This window comes from Colletotrichum paranaense (genome assembly GCF_030867605.1).
Source record: "Colletotrichum paranaense strain IMI 384185 chromosome Unknown Scaffold_5.1, whole genome shotgun sequence".
In the NCBI taxonomy this organism is placed as follows: domain Eukaryota; kingdom Fungi; phylum Ascomycota; class Sordariomycetes; order Glomerellales; family Glomerellaceae; genus Colletotrichum; species Colletotrichum paranaense.
The window spans coordinates 589203-605925 of NW_026848963.1; the positions used below are offsets into that span (position 1 = coordinate 589203).

Here is a 16723-nt window from a genome sequence, read left to right on the forward strand (position 1 = left end):
AACAGACTTTGGTCAGGGAAGATTTTCGGCCAATTGGGGTTACCTATCTGCATGCACGGATGGTGGTGGTGGTGATCATTCGGGCTGAATCAAGCAAGGTGAGTGAGTGAATGAGGTCAGGAGTCTGGAGAGGTGAGAGGGCTGCTGACTAAGGCATCCCGTAGCTTGGGCTCCACACGCCCCTGGAGCCGCCGCAACGGCCCGGCCCCACCTTCCAGAATTTTGCGTCAGTCGCGGTCTGGAGCTCTCTTTCCCCATGCGCGTCAACTCAACCTAGAAGGCCCTTTCAATCCTGGGCGGTTGCCTTCTTTACAGAGCTCTCTGATTGAGGTCCCTTTCTCACCGTCCGACCCTTCTTCTTGCCAGCATCACCCTTTAGTAATATTTCTACATTCATTTTCTTTATCGACTCCCATCACATTACAACGCAGTCGGCGAGCTCTACCCTCCATGGAATAGATCAGACGTAGCGCAGGATATCAATCGACTTGGCGAAGATGGAGAAGGACTTGCGTCTGCGCCTTGTGGTTCGGCGCCATGCCGTGCCCGATGTCAAGCTTCTCTGGAACGTCACCGCCAACGATGACCTCACCATCTCGAAGCTCCTCGCCCTGGTCAACGATGTCGTTCCCCTCGAGAGCGGCGAATGGGGCCTGGAGGACTACGCCATTGAGCTTAAGGATGCCTCCGGCGACAGCTTCGAATGCGTCCACTATCACCTTGTCTCCAAGGTACTTAAGGACGATGATCAAGTCATGTAGGTTCACGAATTTATCGACTCTCAAGTGCCTTTCGATAGCTAACACTTACTAGTATTCGCCCCCTCCTGACCGGCGACCTGAAAAGACGGCGACTCAGCGGGCGACACCAGATTTCCGCCGACGGAAAGCACCTTGTCGACGGCCTCGCCTTCGGGCGCCCCTGGCTCAGAGCCCCCCGAGACCGCCCTCCTGTCAGTCTTCCTCCGAGAAAGAAGGCTCGAATCACATACATCAGCGAAGATGAAGACTCCCCTTCTGAGGCCGAGGCAGAGCGGCCGATGCTGGAGTACGAATCCACAAGAGCACAGGAGGATCCCTCGAGCGTCCAGCTCCGCACGCGGTTCTACGATGCAGATGTAGGCAGCGACTCTGAAACAGATGAGGACGATTTTGAGCCTGCCGCCGCCGACGATGACGATGAGGGCCTGGACTCGGATAATGATGATATTCAGGATGAGCTTCGTATGCTTCGAGAAGACAATGCCGCCGTTCGAGAAGGCGACATTCTCGAAGAGCTGCGAAACATTAGAGACAGGAGAGCATCCAGTGGAACCGCTAGCAGCAGGCACTCGTTGGAGACGTCTGATGACTCTCCAGTACCGTCAGCGAGCAATGCGCTAGTCAGATCTGGAGGAAGGTCAAATAGGTTCCAGCTAAACTTAGACACGCTCGACAAGATTGCTGCACTGAGAGCCGCGTTCCCTAGCGCTCAGGTCTCGACGATCGAAAGGGCGCTTTTGAGATACGGCGCGAACTTCGCTAGAGTATATCGCAAACTGAACAAGACATTCGAATCCCGTCTCAACCTCCAGCAGACTTTGGACCATCAGGCGAGGAGTCTGTCCAGCAGTCCAATCCGACACGCGAACTCGAACACGGGGCGTGAGCTCGTTCTCCGGGAATCGAGCCCACTTGCTCGATCTTCTCACGCCACATCACATGACCAGGATGAAGAGGAGGAAGAGGATGAGGATAGCGATGAAGCTTCAGAGTCCCTAAATCATAATGCATACGCCGATCGTGCTTCGATTGGCAGTGACGAAATCTCAACTTCGGACTCCGAATCAGGTTCCGACGGCGCAACATCTGAGTCGGATGAGGAGATGGGCAACGCTTCCGAAAATGATATAGTTGCCTCTTCTTCCGATGACGATTCCGACAGCGAATCAAGTCAAGCGGGAGGCGGGGGGCCTATTGCGGATGAAGACAATTCAGACTCGGCCGACGAAGAAGCCTCGAGCTCAGACGACGAATCGAGCTCCGACAATTCATCCAGCGATGAGTCAAATGTGACATCTGCAAAAGACCGGTTGTCCGCAAAACAGGCCGCGATCGTCGAGGTCTCATCCGATTCGTCGTCAGATTCATCTTCAGACGACAGCAGCAGCGAAGATTCTAGCTCGGATTCCGAACCTGAGGAGCTTCCCAGCAAGACCCTCTCTACCCAACGGATTCGTTTTGAATCCAACGAAACCCTGGAGCTGCAACAAGCAGCACCAGTCGCCGCAGCCCAGACAAAGCAAGATCAGCCCAATGTGCCTCCTGGTCAGGGATTGAGCAAGACGCAAAAAAGAAATGCGAGGCGCAAACTTGCCAAGAAAATGGCCGGCCAGAAGAGGTCTCCGTCGGCTCAGAATAGCGAAGAGTTCTCCCCAGCGGAGATGTCTGAGATGCAGGCAGTATTCTTAGCAAGAAAGCAAGCCTTACTGAACGCTATTGCATCCGACGGCCCGGCTGAGACTAGCCAAGAGAAGTCCCTTCAGATACCCGACTCTGCACCTCAAGATATTGAAACATCAACTGCTGATGCCGACATGACGGAGGCTTCACAGAGCCCTGTCGCGCAAGAAGCTGCCTCTCAGCGGCGCATGAAGCCCAATGTTGGAGCTGCCCGCCGCATGCTCATGGGATCTTTGGGGCTCAAGAACCCGAAGAACAAGGCTGACGAAGACAAGATTCGTCAAGATTTGATGAAGGGTGTCCGGCCTCACACCAACGCTCGTCTGTCAGAAGGGGCTTCTCAGCCTAGCGAATCCACACAGACCCAAGAATCGGTACAGGAAGATCCCGAAGCATGGCGCGAGAAAATCGCTTACCGAGCCGTAGAATGCTGCCACGACGGGGTCGAGCTTTCCGAACCGCCCTTCCCTTTTGTCCAGCGTTGGGACCCCCAACAACAGGTGGAAGAATGGTTCGGTTCGAAGAATAAGCGCGGGGGCAAGCGTAAGCGCGTACAGCGCGATCAAGCTCAATATCAAGAAAATGCCGACTCTCAATCGTCGAAGAAGCGTCGCGTAACCGATGACATTTTTGGTGTGACCTTCTCCGACGCGGTTGAGTCTGCTCAAGAGGGAGACACGACACTCAACTATGACGATCCGTCTGACGATCCACCAGCAACCAAGAAATCAGCTGAAGAAAGCCAGGCGACGGATATTGACGATCTCCCTTCACTTCCATCCGATCTGTCCACTCTTCCGAACCTTCGCCCAGGAGAAGCCAAACTAGGCATGGTTGTCACTTGGAAGCAACTGGTCTTGTCATCACAAACCAACTGGCAACCCCAAGTGGTGAGCTTGACCGGCGTTCTCGTTAGGATCTATGATGAGGACGCATCCGATCTTGAATTCATATTGGCTCATCGTGATCGAGGCGTCGATCGGACCGAAAAGACCTACGATGAAGAGACTGGGGAGAGAGTTTACGATCGCTTTGAAGCCCCCGATGATGACGAGGATGATGAGGATGCAGAAAACGAACTCGAAGAAGGACATCGACGCGTGAATTATCTAGAACTGATCGAGCCAAAGATTGTACAGTTTCCTCTGGAAGATGACACAAAACAGGGCGGAAACGAAAAATCCGGTGCCTCGGAGGGCGAAAGTGGCCCTACAGACAGCGTCATTCACGAAACCATATACGACGGCCAAAGCCAGCCGTCTCAGGTTAATGGAGAAATTTCCGGTCAGTCCGAGGTGGGTGAAGTTGGAAGTCAGTCAAAAGTCGATGCAAAGGGAAGTCGAGCCAGGGCTAATACGGACGAACAACAGCCTCAAGTCGTCGTGGGTAGTGACCCCCGTCTTGATGCATCCGCGGACGGCGATGAGTCTATCCAACTCGATACACACTTGAATGGTAATGACGACAGTATGAACGAAGGCGATGTGCCCACCCCCCGAGCCAAAGGCCAATCGAAAGACAATAATACAGTGCCGACAACAGACGACGACTCTCAGAACTCCAATGCCAATGCCCTCTCCATCTCATCGGATCGTCGTCATGAGATCAGCATCATGATCGAAGAAGCAGGCCTTCGCAAAGATGTGTCACCGTCAGTCATTCGTCACAAAACAAGCAGCCCATCCCGCCAGTTGCTCGACCAGCTGCAAGCTGCCAATACACCCCGAGTCATTTCAAAGTCCCCGCTGTCCCAAGACAGCGTTGCGAAGAACGTTGCGCCAGCGCCGGACAATAGTGGAGATGCGGCTACTAAACTTGCCGCTGAAGAGGTCATTCCGCCGCCGTCATCTGTGAGTAGTATTCGCAGTGGTCGGCAACTCGACCCGGATGACTTTACCTTTAATATGGGAGGCGACGACACCCAGCTGATGAGTGACGCTGGTCATGGGTCCCCTTCTGTGGACGCATCGACTCCGAGAGACCAGGTCCGCACGCCAACCAGAGGTAATGACACACCTGAGCCGAACTCGGGCGAGAAGTCTTCTCTTCCGTCACTGGAGAGCCTGTTCAAAACGGCCTCGCAGCGAAATTCGCAGAAGAACACACAGAGCCCATTCAAGTCCCAGGCATTGTCGGTGACAGAGTCACGGAAGTCCATTGTTTCTCGCGATGAAGAATACGAAGCCGCCATGCGCCAAATCGACGAGGCTAATGAAGACGGTGAAAATGAGGTAGAAGAATATGAGTCGCCCAATGAACTTGGGACAGCACGGAAGAAGCTGTTCCCCAAATCGAGCCAGCCAGAGGGAGTGACTCTCTCTGAGTCACCAGACTTGCCAGATCTCAAGCCGACTAAGTCAGTGCCCTCATCACTCGTCGAGGTGGAGGACATCAAGCCCCGTCGACTACGTGAGCGGGTCCGCACAGCCTCTCCATTTGTGGTTCCTCCTGGATCGCAGGTAGTTACATTATCCTCGAGCCCGCCTAGCTCGCCGCTGGAGGAAAATTACGCGGAAGACGATGTTGACGAGGACTATGAGGAAAACAACAGCAGGAGTCTTCCGCATGGATCCGGCTGGGTGCAGAAAAGCAAGCCTCCCAAGAACAACCCGCGGACGAAGAGTGTGCCGGCAGCGAGAGGCACGGCCAAGACGGCGACTGCGGGTAGATCCGTTCCGTCGAGCTCAATGCCCGCGAGATCCGCCGCGAAGGGCAAGGGGCCACGCAAGTCATCGGCAAGGTTCTAGGAAATGTTGTCTGGTAGGAAGCGTTAGGCAGATAGTGTGGCGGGGCGTCTGCATGTGTATGTAATAGGGGGTCGAGAAGTTCTCTCGACATGTTTACTAGCTTTCTCTTTGCTTTGAGAAACAAGGATACCCGTACCCGGCAGGGTGCTCTGCATCAATGGAACATATTGTGCAAAAGTCAACGTCCGCTATCCATTCACGCCGTTCTTGCATGAGCTGCGGTGCAATCGTGCAAGTGACCCGTTCAATCGAAACAGGTTTTGTGGAATTCCGGACTAGTAGGGTGCAGATCTACGGGTGTGCTTACCGCTGTAACATCGCGTCGGACGCTGTCGCCTGCATTGTTGCATGTAAATCACTCAGTGTGGGCGTCTTGTCAGCTGTATGCGACGAGTCCCGCTGTATGGGCTGCGGATCGGGTCCGAAATGGACAGACCACGGAGTTTGAGGGTAGCCGATGGCCGAGTCTGGGGAAAAAAGTCCGTTGGTGGTCGGTGGTTGGGGCCGGTTGTTTCGCCGACTTGCGTTGAGCTGATGGACCTGTGCGTGCCACCCGTGAAGTGAAGGATCCCTGAGCTTCGTGGTTCGTCTTGACTTTTTGCTTTTTGACGACGACGAATAAGCTTATTCTTGGCATTCTCATAAACTTTCACGTTTGCGAACCTTGTACTCCGTCAATCAGCCAACGGCAGGGGTCTATATCCCAACTAGACTGGACCATTTTCCTTGCCGATTTCGAAAAAGATAAACGATGATAACTGACAGGGAAGTAGGGGGTGAGGAACAGGCTCTCTACCAGTGTTCCAGATGTCGACGCCGCTATCATCGTACGGAGCATCTTGCGCGCCATGTCAGATCTGTGCATACTAAGCAGAGGCCGTATACGTGTAGGGTCTGCGGGAAGGGGTTTGGCAGATTGGATGTTTTGAGGAGGCATGAGACAAACACTCATGATGGCGGTGGTAGTCGGTCTGAGTCTGAGACGGCGTTGATTGTTGTGGAAGGGGAGAGGAACGGGGCTGATGAGTTGTCGAGGGAGGTTGATGTGGGCGAGAGGGTTAGATCGGCGTGTAAGGGATGCAAAGCTGCCAAGGTAAAGTGTTCTGAGAGAAAGCCTTGTGCGAGGTGTGTTGGACGAGGAGGTTTATGTGAGGTTGAGGGGGAGAATTGCGTTGGTGGCCTTGGTTCTGGTTCTGGTTCTGATTTTTTGGACGAGGTCCAGGCTGGACCGGAAAGTTACACGCAAACGCGGCTAAATAGCCAAGAGACACTCGACGAGACGGCGCCGGCGATAATGACGATGGATGACTTCCCCTTTGACGGGGAATGGAACATCGCGATGTCGGACTTGTCGTACCTGCAGACTCGGTTCGATGCGGCTGGGCTGGAGGGGCTGGATGCCATCGCATCTGATAGGTCGAGGCAGGCACAGGAGAAGGAGCTGGAGCAAGAGCAGAACGGCGATAACGGTATGTCCATATCGCCACCCATGACGCCGGAAAGCCATAGGACTGGATCTTGGGAGCCGTCGAGTGATGAGAACAGCGAAATGGAAAGACCGCACCTCGCGGCTGACGAGGAGAGTTTGAAGGCAGGGAGAACATCCTGGACATCAAAGACGCCTTGCTTCGGTAGCTTCAGTGTTGGAAATGGCAGCGATGTTGTCGGTTTATCCATCTCGCCAGTGGCGCGGAACGCTATTGTCGGTATGATCCTCGACAACACATCCCGTGCCAACGCTGGACCTGTTCTGGCTGCTTTCCCGTCGGTGGAGGCGCTCAATGCGCTTTTGGAGGTGTATGCTCGCAACTGCTGGGGGAGAGCATCATCAGTACATTGTTCCTCGGCGGCGACAGCGAAGTACGGGATCATCGACGTGGTACACTTCCCTACACTACGTCCTGATCAGCAGAGACCGGAATTGTTGGGTGCGTTGATTGCCGTTGGCGCCATCAGGACTGGTTCGGTTGTGGCAAGGAGTTTCGGTTACGCAATGCAGGATGTCGTGAGGGTTTCTTCTTTTCGGTGTGTGAGTATCTTCCTCAGCCTTCTCCTGTGTCTCTGTTCATCTTAGAGGAGGGATAAAAATATGCTCTTCCTGTCGTTGTTCACTCACTAATGAGATTGATAGTGGGAGAGAAACAACGCGAACCTCTGCGACATCAGTCTATCCCAGGCCTTCTTCCTGCAGCAGCACGTCGCCTTCTTCAGTGGTGATCAGCGCAAGGTTGCATTCGCGGAAGCCTGTTCTGGATGTATGCAGGTGATGATGAAGAACGGAGGGCATATCCAAGGGGCTATGGAGACTGATCAGGCCCTCTTTCAACTCCAGAATCTTTGTGATCTGGATGAAGGGGCTCTTGAGGACGTCTGGCGGAGGTGGTCTGTCCGTGAAGGAAGAAGGAGGTTGGTGTATGCTACGTACATCATGGATAGCCATGTCGGGATAGTGCATGGGATTAGGGGGATGGCGAGATACGGAGACATGAGGCTTTCGCTCCCTGCGCCGGAAGGGTTGTGGAGGGCTGAGTCGGCGGCGAAGTGGAGGGAGGAGATGGTACGGTTGATGCCGGGGGCAACGAGACCTCCTTCCTCTCCTTCTGTCTCCTCCTCGCCATCGCCGTCACTGTCTTTGAAGGACTTGATGGGTGATCCGACGCTGGTCGCTAGATCCCATAACCACAGTAAGGTGGACAAGACTTTCGCCACTCTAGGCTTCTATGCTGGTCTCTGGGTGCTTGTCGAAGAATGTCGCCAGCTGAAGGCTATCAGCGGCCACGGAAAATGGAGCGACATGATTTTATCCTCGCGGCGGATGGAGCTGGGATCGATTCTCAAACTGTTTCATTCTTCTTTACGAGCGACAGGGTGGGCGGTGTTTCCTGGTGCGGAGATGATGTATGAAGTTCTTCATATGTATATCTCGGCGTCGCTCGACGGGGATGAGTTTCGTGGTACTACTTTATCACCCCCACTGTCGCAACACGTTCACGGCGAGGGATCGATGAATGGAGTTGAGGAAAGCCCGGAGGACCGGAGCGCGGTTTGGAGAGCGGGTAAGGTTCTTCGTACGGCGAGGCAGCTTGAGCCTGGAACGTTGAGTGGGGTCTATTGCGTTGCTCTTCGGGATGCTACTGTTCTCCTTTGGCGAGCGGGGAGGAATATTTCTTTGCGGGAGAAAGCAGCGTTAAAGCAGTATCGTCCGGTGCCGAGATGTGGTATTGGCGCGGCTGCTGTGTTGGTGCTGGACGGAGAGGAGGATGTGCCAGAGTATCAGGTATTGAACAGGAACGTTCGCCTTGTGCTGCGTGGTACCGGAACGGAAGAGTATAATGTGGCGCTCGAGGACATTGCGGGTGTGATGAGGCTATCGCGGAGGATTATTGAGGGAAATTGGAAAGGCTTGAGAATGCCGGGCGGTGTTGAGGAGGTTTGTTACTTGTTGGATGGTCTTGGGAAGGCGTCCGGTCCATGAGATGTCGCCGGGGGAGAAAGAAGGCAAAGGGAAAGAGCAACTTGCATTTGTTGATGAGGTGTGGCGTCATTCAGCAGGAAGTCCGTATCGATACCTCCTTCTCGTCTCTTAGCTGAAGGCGGCAGTTGGCAACTCAGCAGACTACCGTGGATGGGACACTGATTGGCTTCACTCCACCAGCCGATTCTGAGTCCAAGATTTTGCCTTATTATCAACAGCTCTCTGAGCACTGTTTGACTATTTATGTAAGAACTACGTGTACATTCCCACCTATGCCTCTTCCTCCTAGGCCGCTTCTCCTTGGAATGCTTCTGTTCCTTGTGTCGCGTTCTGGAACAAGTTGATGTATACTTTTACTGATCAGCGTCATGAACGACCCATCCGAGAAGCATACCATAGAAGCCGAAATGGGAGACATTGTTACTGTGGTTGACTGCATTCCCCCTCACAATCGAGTTGAATGAGAGACACGCGATACAACCTTGGGGCTGCTCATCAATCCACTCGTTAAGCAGCGGCTTAAACGAAACACGCAGCACCTTCATCCCTCTGTCGCTACTTCTCCTCCACTTCACCGAATTTCATACATATCGGATCAGTTATGCAAAGTGACGCTAACGGCATCTGCGGAAGGTGGTGCAGCTGAGCCGAACCAGCTAGCTTGCCTCCGTGCTAAGATCGCCGGCTCGGCTCTCCACCTCCGGAAGACCCCTCCTAGTTGAAGGTAAGCAACATTCTTACGTCAACGTGTCAACGTTATAATCCTTCGAGAATTTCTTAGTGATTATAACTCCTTAATAAACTCCAGGTCAAGCTTTCTATGAACTACCCCATCTCCCAAGGAAATCCTCGTGTGTGGGTTCTTGAGTTACTCATACCCGCCAAAAGTACTTGTACCTTTCACCAGCATGACGTCTTATTGCAATACGCGAGATGAACGATGGAGGCTTCCGCCTCGAAAGGCCCTCCACCCGACAGAAAAGAGCGAGAGGCTTCAGATTGGCATCATTGGAGCGGGAATTGGAGGGTTGATGGCCGCCATCACCCTACTGGAGAGTGGCCACGATGTCGAGGTAAGCCTTTGAGGCTAGGCCTTACCTCCTTCATTAAGAAATCACTAAAATCTTTGAAGATCTATGAAAGGTCTCAGTTCAAGAGCGAAGTAGGGGCTGCGGTCTCGACACCTCCCAACTCCACGAGAGTGCTCGACTACTACGGGTTTGACTTCGAGCGGGCCAGGGCCACCATCGCAGAGAAGGTATGTTCTATCACTGCGCCTCAAGTCCACTTATACAATGAAGAGAGCCTTCAATTATTTTGATTCTAATTCGCATGGAAAAAGTACATCTACTACGACGACCCCAACAACATTGACAAAACGCGAATGATAACATGCACGGATTACACACCCAGATACGGCGCCCCCTGGCTGTTCTTTCACCGCGTTGATCTCCACAACGAGCTCAAGCTTTTAGCCACGGAGCCGACACCGACGAGGAAGAGCGTTGCTCGCTTGCACCTTGGCGTCAAGGTGTCTGATATCGACACCGACGGCACCATTCACTTTGAAGATGGCATGAGTGTGCAAAAGGACATACTCATCGCGGCCGACGGCATACGAGTAAGTCTCACTTATCTGACTCTGAAGCGGATGAAAGCTAGAAATGCAGAGCCTTTTGTAACGACTAATTTCGGTCCCAGTCTTCCTTCATCTCAAAGATCGTGGACAACGCCCCGCAAGCACAGCACTACATGTCGATGCTCCGATTGATGGCTCCAGTAGAGGACCTCCGGGATGACCCGGATGTCATAGCTCTTTTTAAAGATGGCTTAACTTCGATTCGCATCAGCTATGGGACCATGCGAAGTGCCATTATCTACGGATGTCGAGGGTAGGCGTAACCCTAGTCAACTCCGCCGCTTGCCCCCTGTATTTCCCAGGAGCTGACAGGATCACGCACTACAGAGGCTCGCTTCAAAACATCGGCTTGCTGTACCATCCTGACCTTGCCATTGATTCAGAAGGTAAGCGACTCAGGCCAAAATTCCATGAGAGAGCTCTCTGCTCACCTCTCATTATCAAGGCAACGACATTTCGGCGAGAGAAGACTTTGTCTACAAAGTCGTCGAAGAGTATCCGAAGCCTGTACAATCCGTCTGCATGTAAGTTTCAAGCTCCCGAGAAATTCCAGCCACAGAAACAGGTCTCATTAACCAATCTCATGATTCATAGCAATGCAAGAGGCGTCGGACAATGGAAGGTCTTCACCCGAAAGCCGCTCGACAGGCTCGTCCGGGGCCGAGTGGTCCTCATAGGAGACGCCGCACATCCCATGCCCCCAGGTAAGCAGGATCCTACTATATCACCACAGAATCCAGTAACTCCAGTATCAAGCCAGGGTCTCGATGATGGCTGACGATCCCTATTTTCACATAGTGCGCGCTCAGGGCGCAGCCATGGCGATCGAAGACGCCGGAGCGCTAGGCGTGCTTCTCTCAAACGTGACATCGAAAGACGACATCTCAACCCGACTGGACATGTTCAACCAGCTGCGGGTAAAGCGCGTCGCCGCAACGCAGACCGCGTCTTCGATGCACCAGTGGGACCCAACTCGTGTTTCCGAGGAGCAGAGACAGTACTTTGACGGCAACGTCCCACGTAAGGATATTCCCCCCTGGATCTATGTCGTTCGAGTACCTGTACTAATCACCGATTCTTCTTCTCGGGACATCCAGAGACTATTGAGGACATTGAAATATTCAGTTACGAGAACAGTGTCATTCGCGATGCATTTGACCTCTTGGAAAGGGCTTGATGTAGAATTGGTTGCATCCGCGGGTTCAGGCAGGATGAGATAGTGAGGCTAAGAAGGATTTGCATCTCGTAGTCGGTAGACGATTTCATCCTATGTTTATTTCAAGGCATCAAACAATTCACGTGAGCACCCTACCTTCCCAACTGACTAAACGAGAAGGGTATATACCCCCCCTCAACGCCATTTCTGTTACCAGCCAGCAGGCGCCCCCTTGGGGGTCAGGTCAAAACTGGCTGGATGGTGGAGTGGTTGAAGTCCACGAACAGCCTAATCGGTGAAGGCTCAGAGGTCCCGAGTTCAAGTCGATAAGAATCCCAGCATGTGCGCCAGAGACGTAGCCCCCGTTCGCCACCCGGGGGGGGGGGGGTGTGAACTCTTTTGTCTTTTTAGATCTTCTACCTTAATTAATTATTGTGAATATTTTGGAGTCTGAAGCCACTAGAGCATCCAGCAGAAATGGGTCTTTAATTTTGGGGTTGTGAAATCATCCAAGGAGAGAACGGATGTGCCCGGAATTGAGGGCTGCCTGCCTTGCAACGTTGGCTTTTAGATCCAGCAGGCGACGAAGTCGCGCCACCTTTCGCATTGTGTTTCGCATTGTGTTTGAAGTGGAACTTGCGCCAAGTAATTACAATACGAATCTTCTGTGAGCTCTTTCTCGTTTACCTTGACCTGGTGCATGTGTAAAGATGGAAGATAACGCCGTACTTTCCGCGATTCGCGTAACACATCGTGGTGTAATGTGCGGTCGCTCTCAGAGATGCTCGGATTCTCTGATTCTCCAGCGTCCTCTCACGTGCTACTCCCGTCTTTTCAACTACCGAGTCCTAGTAGGTGCGCTGAAGTGATTGAGGTACATTGGCCTTCTTCTCCCAAGACGGAACGGGACCCATGATCCGTGTGGGCCCGGGTCCGGTCGGCCCCATCTTTCCGTCACCGGTGGGGGCCTCTCTCCCGTCCTGTATTCGGAGAGGTACTCATCCTAAGCGGACGGTAGGTGAAGATTTCGGGCACCTGCCCAAGAAACCCATCCTGAACCGGTTCGTCCACAGTGACCCAGATGCTACATGTAGCTGCATTAGAGCCGTCTCCAATCCAAAGTAATCACTTCCAATAGAGCAAGAACCATAACCCATCGCACTAGCGAATCTTCCCCTCCCCAAAAACCGTGCAGTGACCTCTCACCCAATCATTCCTCATCCATCACCAACACCTTCAAACATGCACGCGAATAAAAAACTGACGAGACACCACGCAAACCACCAATACCACGCAATCACCAAACAAGAAACACGTAAAGTTGTCCATTCGCCTTCTAGAAAAGGCACGGGGGAAAAGGTGCCTGACTGACACCCCACCAACATGCCAAACGCGCTTTAGTCCAGTCACACACCCACCCCAATTCATCCATCCATCCTCTGGAACGCGAATCCCAGTGACTCCTCCCGCATACCAAGCGCAGGACAGAAACATCCAATTCACCACCACCTACCATCCATCCACCTCTCTTTTGGTTTTCCGCGTCACGACTCACCGTCAATCAAAATGTTCCAGGTGCTTCTCGCTCCCAAACTCAGTGACCACAATGACGAAGAAAGTGATAAAGGCACAAACGTGGCCGGTCGAAATTTACAACGCCTTGTTTCCTTGTCTCATTGACGTTGACACTTCGATGTTCAACCACCCATTGTTCAACTAAGCATTCCAACATTCTCTTCTAACCTTACACATACTTCCTACACACCGAATAGCCTCAAGGAGCAATTTCTGTTCATTTCTTACCAGACTTATATCAAAAAGAGAGCCGGTCTCACTCACCCCAAACCCCCGTCCTGCTAATATCCCATCCGCCTTCAAACCCAGTACATCCAGGAACAACGAAACTCACGATGCATCCCCCCTCCCATCTCATCCTCTCCCTCATCCTCCTCGCAACTTCAATAGCAGCCCTCCCGGCAACACCAGCAACACCCACAACCCCACCACCAACATCAACATCCTCACCAGACACACAACAACCTCCAATCCAGCCCTTCCTCCCCACCACCGGCGCAGCCCTCCTCCCAACAGGCATCCCCGCCTCTCCACGCCCGAGCCCGAACCAGCCTCAATCACAATCACCAGCACCATCACCAATCTACACAACCCTCACCCCCAAATTCCCCCCCTCAAACTCGTCCTCCTCCTTCCCATCAGGGCACCACAACTCCACATCGCCCTGCGCATCAGGCCGACCCCTCCGCCTAGGCCCAGCCCGCCTCCACAAGAAACCTCACAACCAAACCTCCTTACCATCGTCCCCTCCGCAGCCAACAAACACACCTCAAACCACAATTCCCGCCGAAGCTACCGCAGCCGCAGGCATCGCCGCCGCCGCCGCAGCAGCAGTAGAAACGCCCACAGACTCCGGCCCCCGAGACTACGCCTCCCTCATCCCCCCGGCGCCCGGCGTGACCCCCCGTCCGGAGCCGAACCTCGCCGAAATGGGATACTACCAGACGACGTACTACTCCTGCGCGACCCAAGGCACCTCGACCCACTGCGGCTGGCACAGACCCATCATGGTCGCGCCCGCGAACAACGCTGCCACCGGCGCCGGCGCGATGAACCGCAAAGCCGGCGTCGGGGCGTTGGTCGTCGCCTTCGTCGTCGGTGTCTTCGTGGGCAGATGAGTTGACCCAATGGCGGCGGAAGATGTAACTCACCTGACGAATCATTCTCTTTCTTACCTAGCGAGACCTTGACCTATACGCTGAAGCCGGCCGGCTGTCGGCCGGGTTCTCGGGGTGCTGGTAGCGTCCTGTCCCACCCCCTGAACTTCCTCAGAGAAAATCCGACTAGCGCGTCTCACGGGGGCTAAGACTTGCACGATACAAGCGGCAGGAACCGTGGCTGAGGCGCCAGACAGATGTCGGGCGGAGATGCCAACGATGGTAATAGCCTCGTGCGGCTGGACACAATGTCAAAGCGGGTGGGGGAGGAGATGAGGGAGCGAAAAAGCTTAGCCTCCCTCCCTTGGGCCCCCTGACGAATAATGACAATGAATGACGAATAAGACCGATTCGCCCAGCTGGCTGGGCTAGTATGAACCGCATAGACAGTCCACATGCCTCACGGTTATGGCACACAAATGCCGAGGAAGACCTACTTCACGGGAAGGATGAAATGGACGAGGATGGGAACCGCAGACGGGCATTTTTGGACAGTTTCTTGTACATCATTTGACTACAGCTTATGAAGATAAGAGAACACAAAAATAAAAATAAAAAGGGAAGAGAGAAAGAACACTCACTACCTGCCTTTTAGGCCCCGCCCCCCCAAAAAAAATCCCTACGTTCTTTTCTTTCACCTTCTAAAGCTCGGGTATTTCAGAACAACATTGGAACAGAGAAACCAGAGAAACGAAAATGTTGGAAGGGGGGCGACAGAAGAGTATAAGCCAGCAGCCCGAGGGGAAGAGAGAAAAACGTATGATGATATGTTGGAAAAGCCGCCCCTTTCTCCCTCCTTTTTGGCTCTTCCTCCTATTCCCCCCTTTCCCTCCGCCTCTTTCTCCATATCAGCGTAGTTAAAAACGTTACATCAAGAGGTTTGTTTTAGTAAAAGAAGTAGAACAAGAAAAGGTCTCGGCGTGGTTAGCGGAATTCCGTTGCTGCCGAAAAATGGATTATGAGGGATGAGTCGCTCTGTTTCTCGAGGTAGGTCCCTGGCAGCGCGTCCTTGCAGAGAGATCTTTTCCTGTATCCATTACCCGGGCCGTGGTGGGTGCTTGGACGTTTGTTGGGGATCTAGAACGTCCCCCTCCCCCCGTCGAACTCGGTTCGGGATCGCTGAGTGCCTCGGTACGCGTTCTTTCGATGGGAACACGGATCGGGGAAGGCGATTTAGGGTAGACAGGCGGTGGGCTTGGAGTTATCGGTGAGTCGGTGAATCGTGAAAGAGTCGGATTGGTGTTCGAGAGAGGCATTCGCCGGTCGTCTCGTCATCTACTTCTTGGCCGGGGCAGGCGGTGCCTTGACGTTGTTGGACAGCCAGGCCAGGCCCTCGAGCAGGCCCTCGCCCGTCGTCGCGCAACTGGGCACAACGTACCAGACCTTGTCTTTCAGTTTTGAGAGGTTCAGGGCCTCGGTGACTTCTTGCGGCTTCATGGCTGTGATTGCAGTCACGCATGGTCAGCCTTCCAAACGTGTCCTGATGAAGAGGGCCAGCGGGGCAGAACCCGAGCCGATGGGCAGTACGGCCACCCGCTGGATTCGAGGGTGCGGTTTGTTTAGACTTACCTCCGTTGACGTCCTGCTTGTTGGCAAAGACCAGCAGCAAGCTGTCCTTCATTTCGCGGTCGTTGATGATTCTGTGCAATTCCGACTTGGCCTCCTCGATTCTCGCGCGATCCGACGAGTCAATGACGAAAATAAGACCCTGAGTTCCTGTGCGAGGGTAATGGTATTGTCAGCACAGCTGAATCACATAAAGAACAGACTACCCTTGGAGGGTGGAGGGGCATGGTAGAGGAGAGGAGAAGACAGGGCAGGAAGAACTCACCGCTAAAGTAATGTCTCCAGAGGGGGCGGATCTTGTCCTGACCACCGACGTCCCAGACGTTGAACTTGACGTTCTTATAGGTGACGGTCTCGACGTTGAAGCCGACGGTGGGAATGGTGGTGACGTCCTGGCCGAGCTTGAGCTTGTAGAGGATGGTGGTCTTGCCAGCGGCGTCGAGACCCAGCATCAGCAGGCGCATCTCCTTTGATCCGAAGATCTTGCCCATCATCTTTGAGAGTTGACCACCCATTGTGACTGCCACGGGATCGTTATCGTGGGTTTCGTGGCGGTAGGGGTCGAGTCGGTCGGTCGGTGTTGTTGTTGTCGTGGGTGGGAGGGGCGGCCACCGGTGGTGCGGTGTCGGGCTTTAAGGGGACGTCGTCGCAACGTATGATAGATCGTTGACTCTGGATTTCTTCGCCTCCAAAATTTGGGGGACGACGGGCGGGATTGACGGTTCGGAGAGTGTCGCGCGCAATTGAATCCCAAGACGCAGCGGTCGTCGGGGTGGTGGGAGAAGGTTCCGGGGTTGAGCGAAGGAGAGTTGCGGAAGAGAAGGAGTGTGTGGTGAATGGCAGAAGCTATCACAAAAAAAAAAAAAAAACACGAGCAACTTTGCGACTTGCTGGAGTAAGGTACTTTGGGCAGTGGTGGTAATAGTTGTTGGTGCAGGCGCTGTGCGGTGTACCTGACTACCTGGTC

General features: G+C 53.6%; 6 protein-coding genes across 6 annotated transcripts; 4 read left to right on the forward strand and 2 right to left on the reverse strand.

Moving 5' to 3' along the window:
• Positions 1–497: 497 nt before the first annotated feature.
• Positions 498–5188, forward strand: CPAR01_06511 (uncharacterized protein; the record flags this gene model as incomplete). Its single annotated transcript, XM_060490783.1, has 2 exons — positions 498–757; positions 814–5188. The coding sequence occupies 2 exons, from the start codon at positions 498–500 to the stop codon at positions 5186–5188; spliced, it is 4635 nt and encodes a 1544-aa protein (XP_060349657.1).
• Positions 5189–5837: 649 nt separating this feature from the next.
• Positions 5838–6140, reverse strand: CPAR01_06512 (uncharacterized protein; the record flags this gene model as incomplete). The annotated part of the gene is made up of 1 exon (XM_060490784.1): positions 5838–6140. One exon carries the CDS (start codon positions 6138–6140, stop codon positions 5838–5840), a length of 303 nt encoding a protein of 100 aa, XP_060349658.1.
• A 387-nt stretch (positions 6141–6527) lies between these two features.
• On the forward strand, positions 6528–8663 carry CPAR01_06513 (uncharacterized protein; the record flags this gene model as incomplete). The annotated part of the gene is made up of 2 exons (XM_060490785.1): positions 6528–7193; positions 7320–8663. The coding sequence occupies 2 exons, from the start codon at positions 6528–6530 to the stop codon at positions 8661–8663; spliced, it is 2010 nt and encodes a 669-aa protein (XP_060349659.1).
• A 908-nt stretch (positions 8664–9571) lies between these two features.
• CPAR01_06514 (uncharacterized protein) lies at positions 9572–11479 on the forward strand (the record flags this gene model as incomplete). The annotated part of the gene is made up of 9 exons (XM_060490786.1): positions 9572–9736; positions 9796–9921; positions 10006–10284; positions 10365–10555; positions 10630–10688; positions 10748–10826; positions 10897–11006; positions 11101–11322; positions 11400–11479. The coding sequence occupies 9 exons, from the start codon at positions 9572–9574 to the stop codon at positions 11477–11479; spliced, it is 1311 nt and encodes a 436-aa protein (XP_060349660.1).
• Positions 11480–13368: 1889 nt separating this feature from the next.
• CPAR01_06515 (uncharacterized protein) lies at positions 13369–14151 on the forward strand (the record flags this gene model as incomplete). The annotated part of the gene is made up of 1 exon (XM_060490787.1): positions 13369–14151. One exon carries the CDS (start codon positions 13369–13371, stop codon positions 14149–14151), a length of 783 nt encoding a protein of 260 aa, XP_060349661.1.
• Positions 14152–15465: 1314 nt separating this feature from the next.
• On the reverse strand, positions 15466–16271 carry CPAR01_06516 (ADP-ribosylation factor 6; the record flags this gene model as incomplete). The annotated part of the gene is made up of 3 exons (XM_060490788.1): positions 15466–15629; positions 15760–15906; positions 16022–16271. 3 exons carry the CDS (start codon positions 16269–16271, stop codon positions 15466–15468), a joined length of 561 nt encoding a protein of 186 aa, XP_060349662.1.
• Positions 16272–16723: the final 452 nt, after the last annotated feature.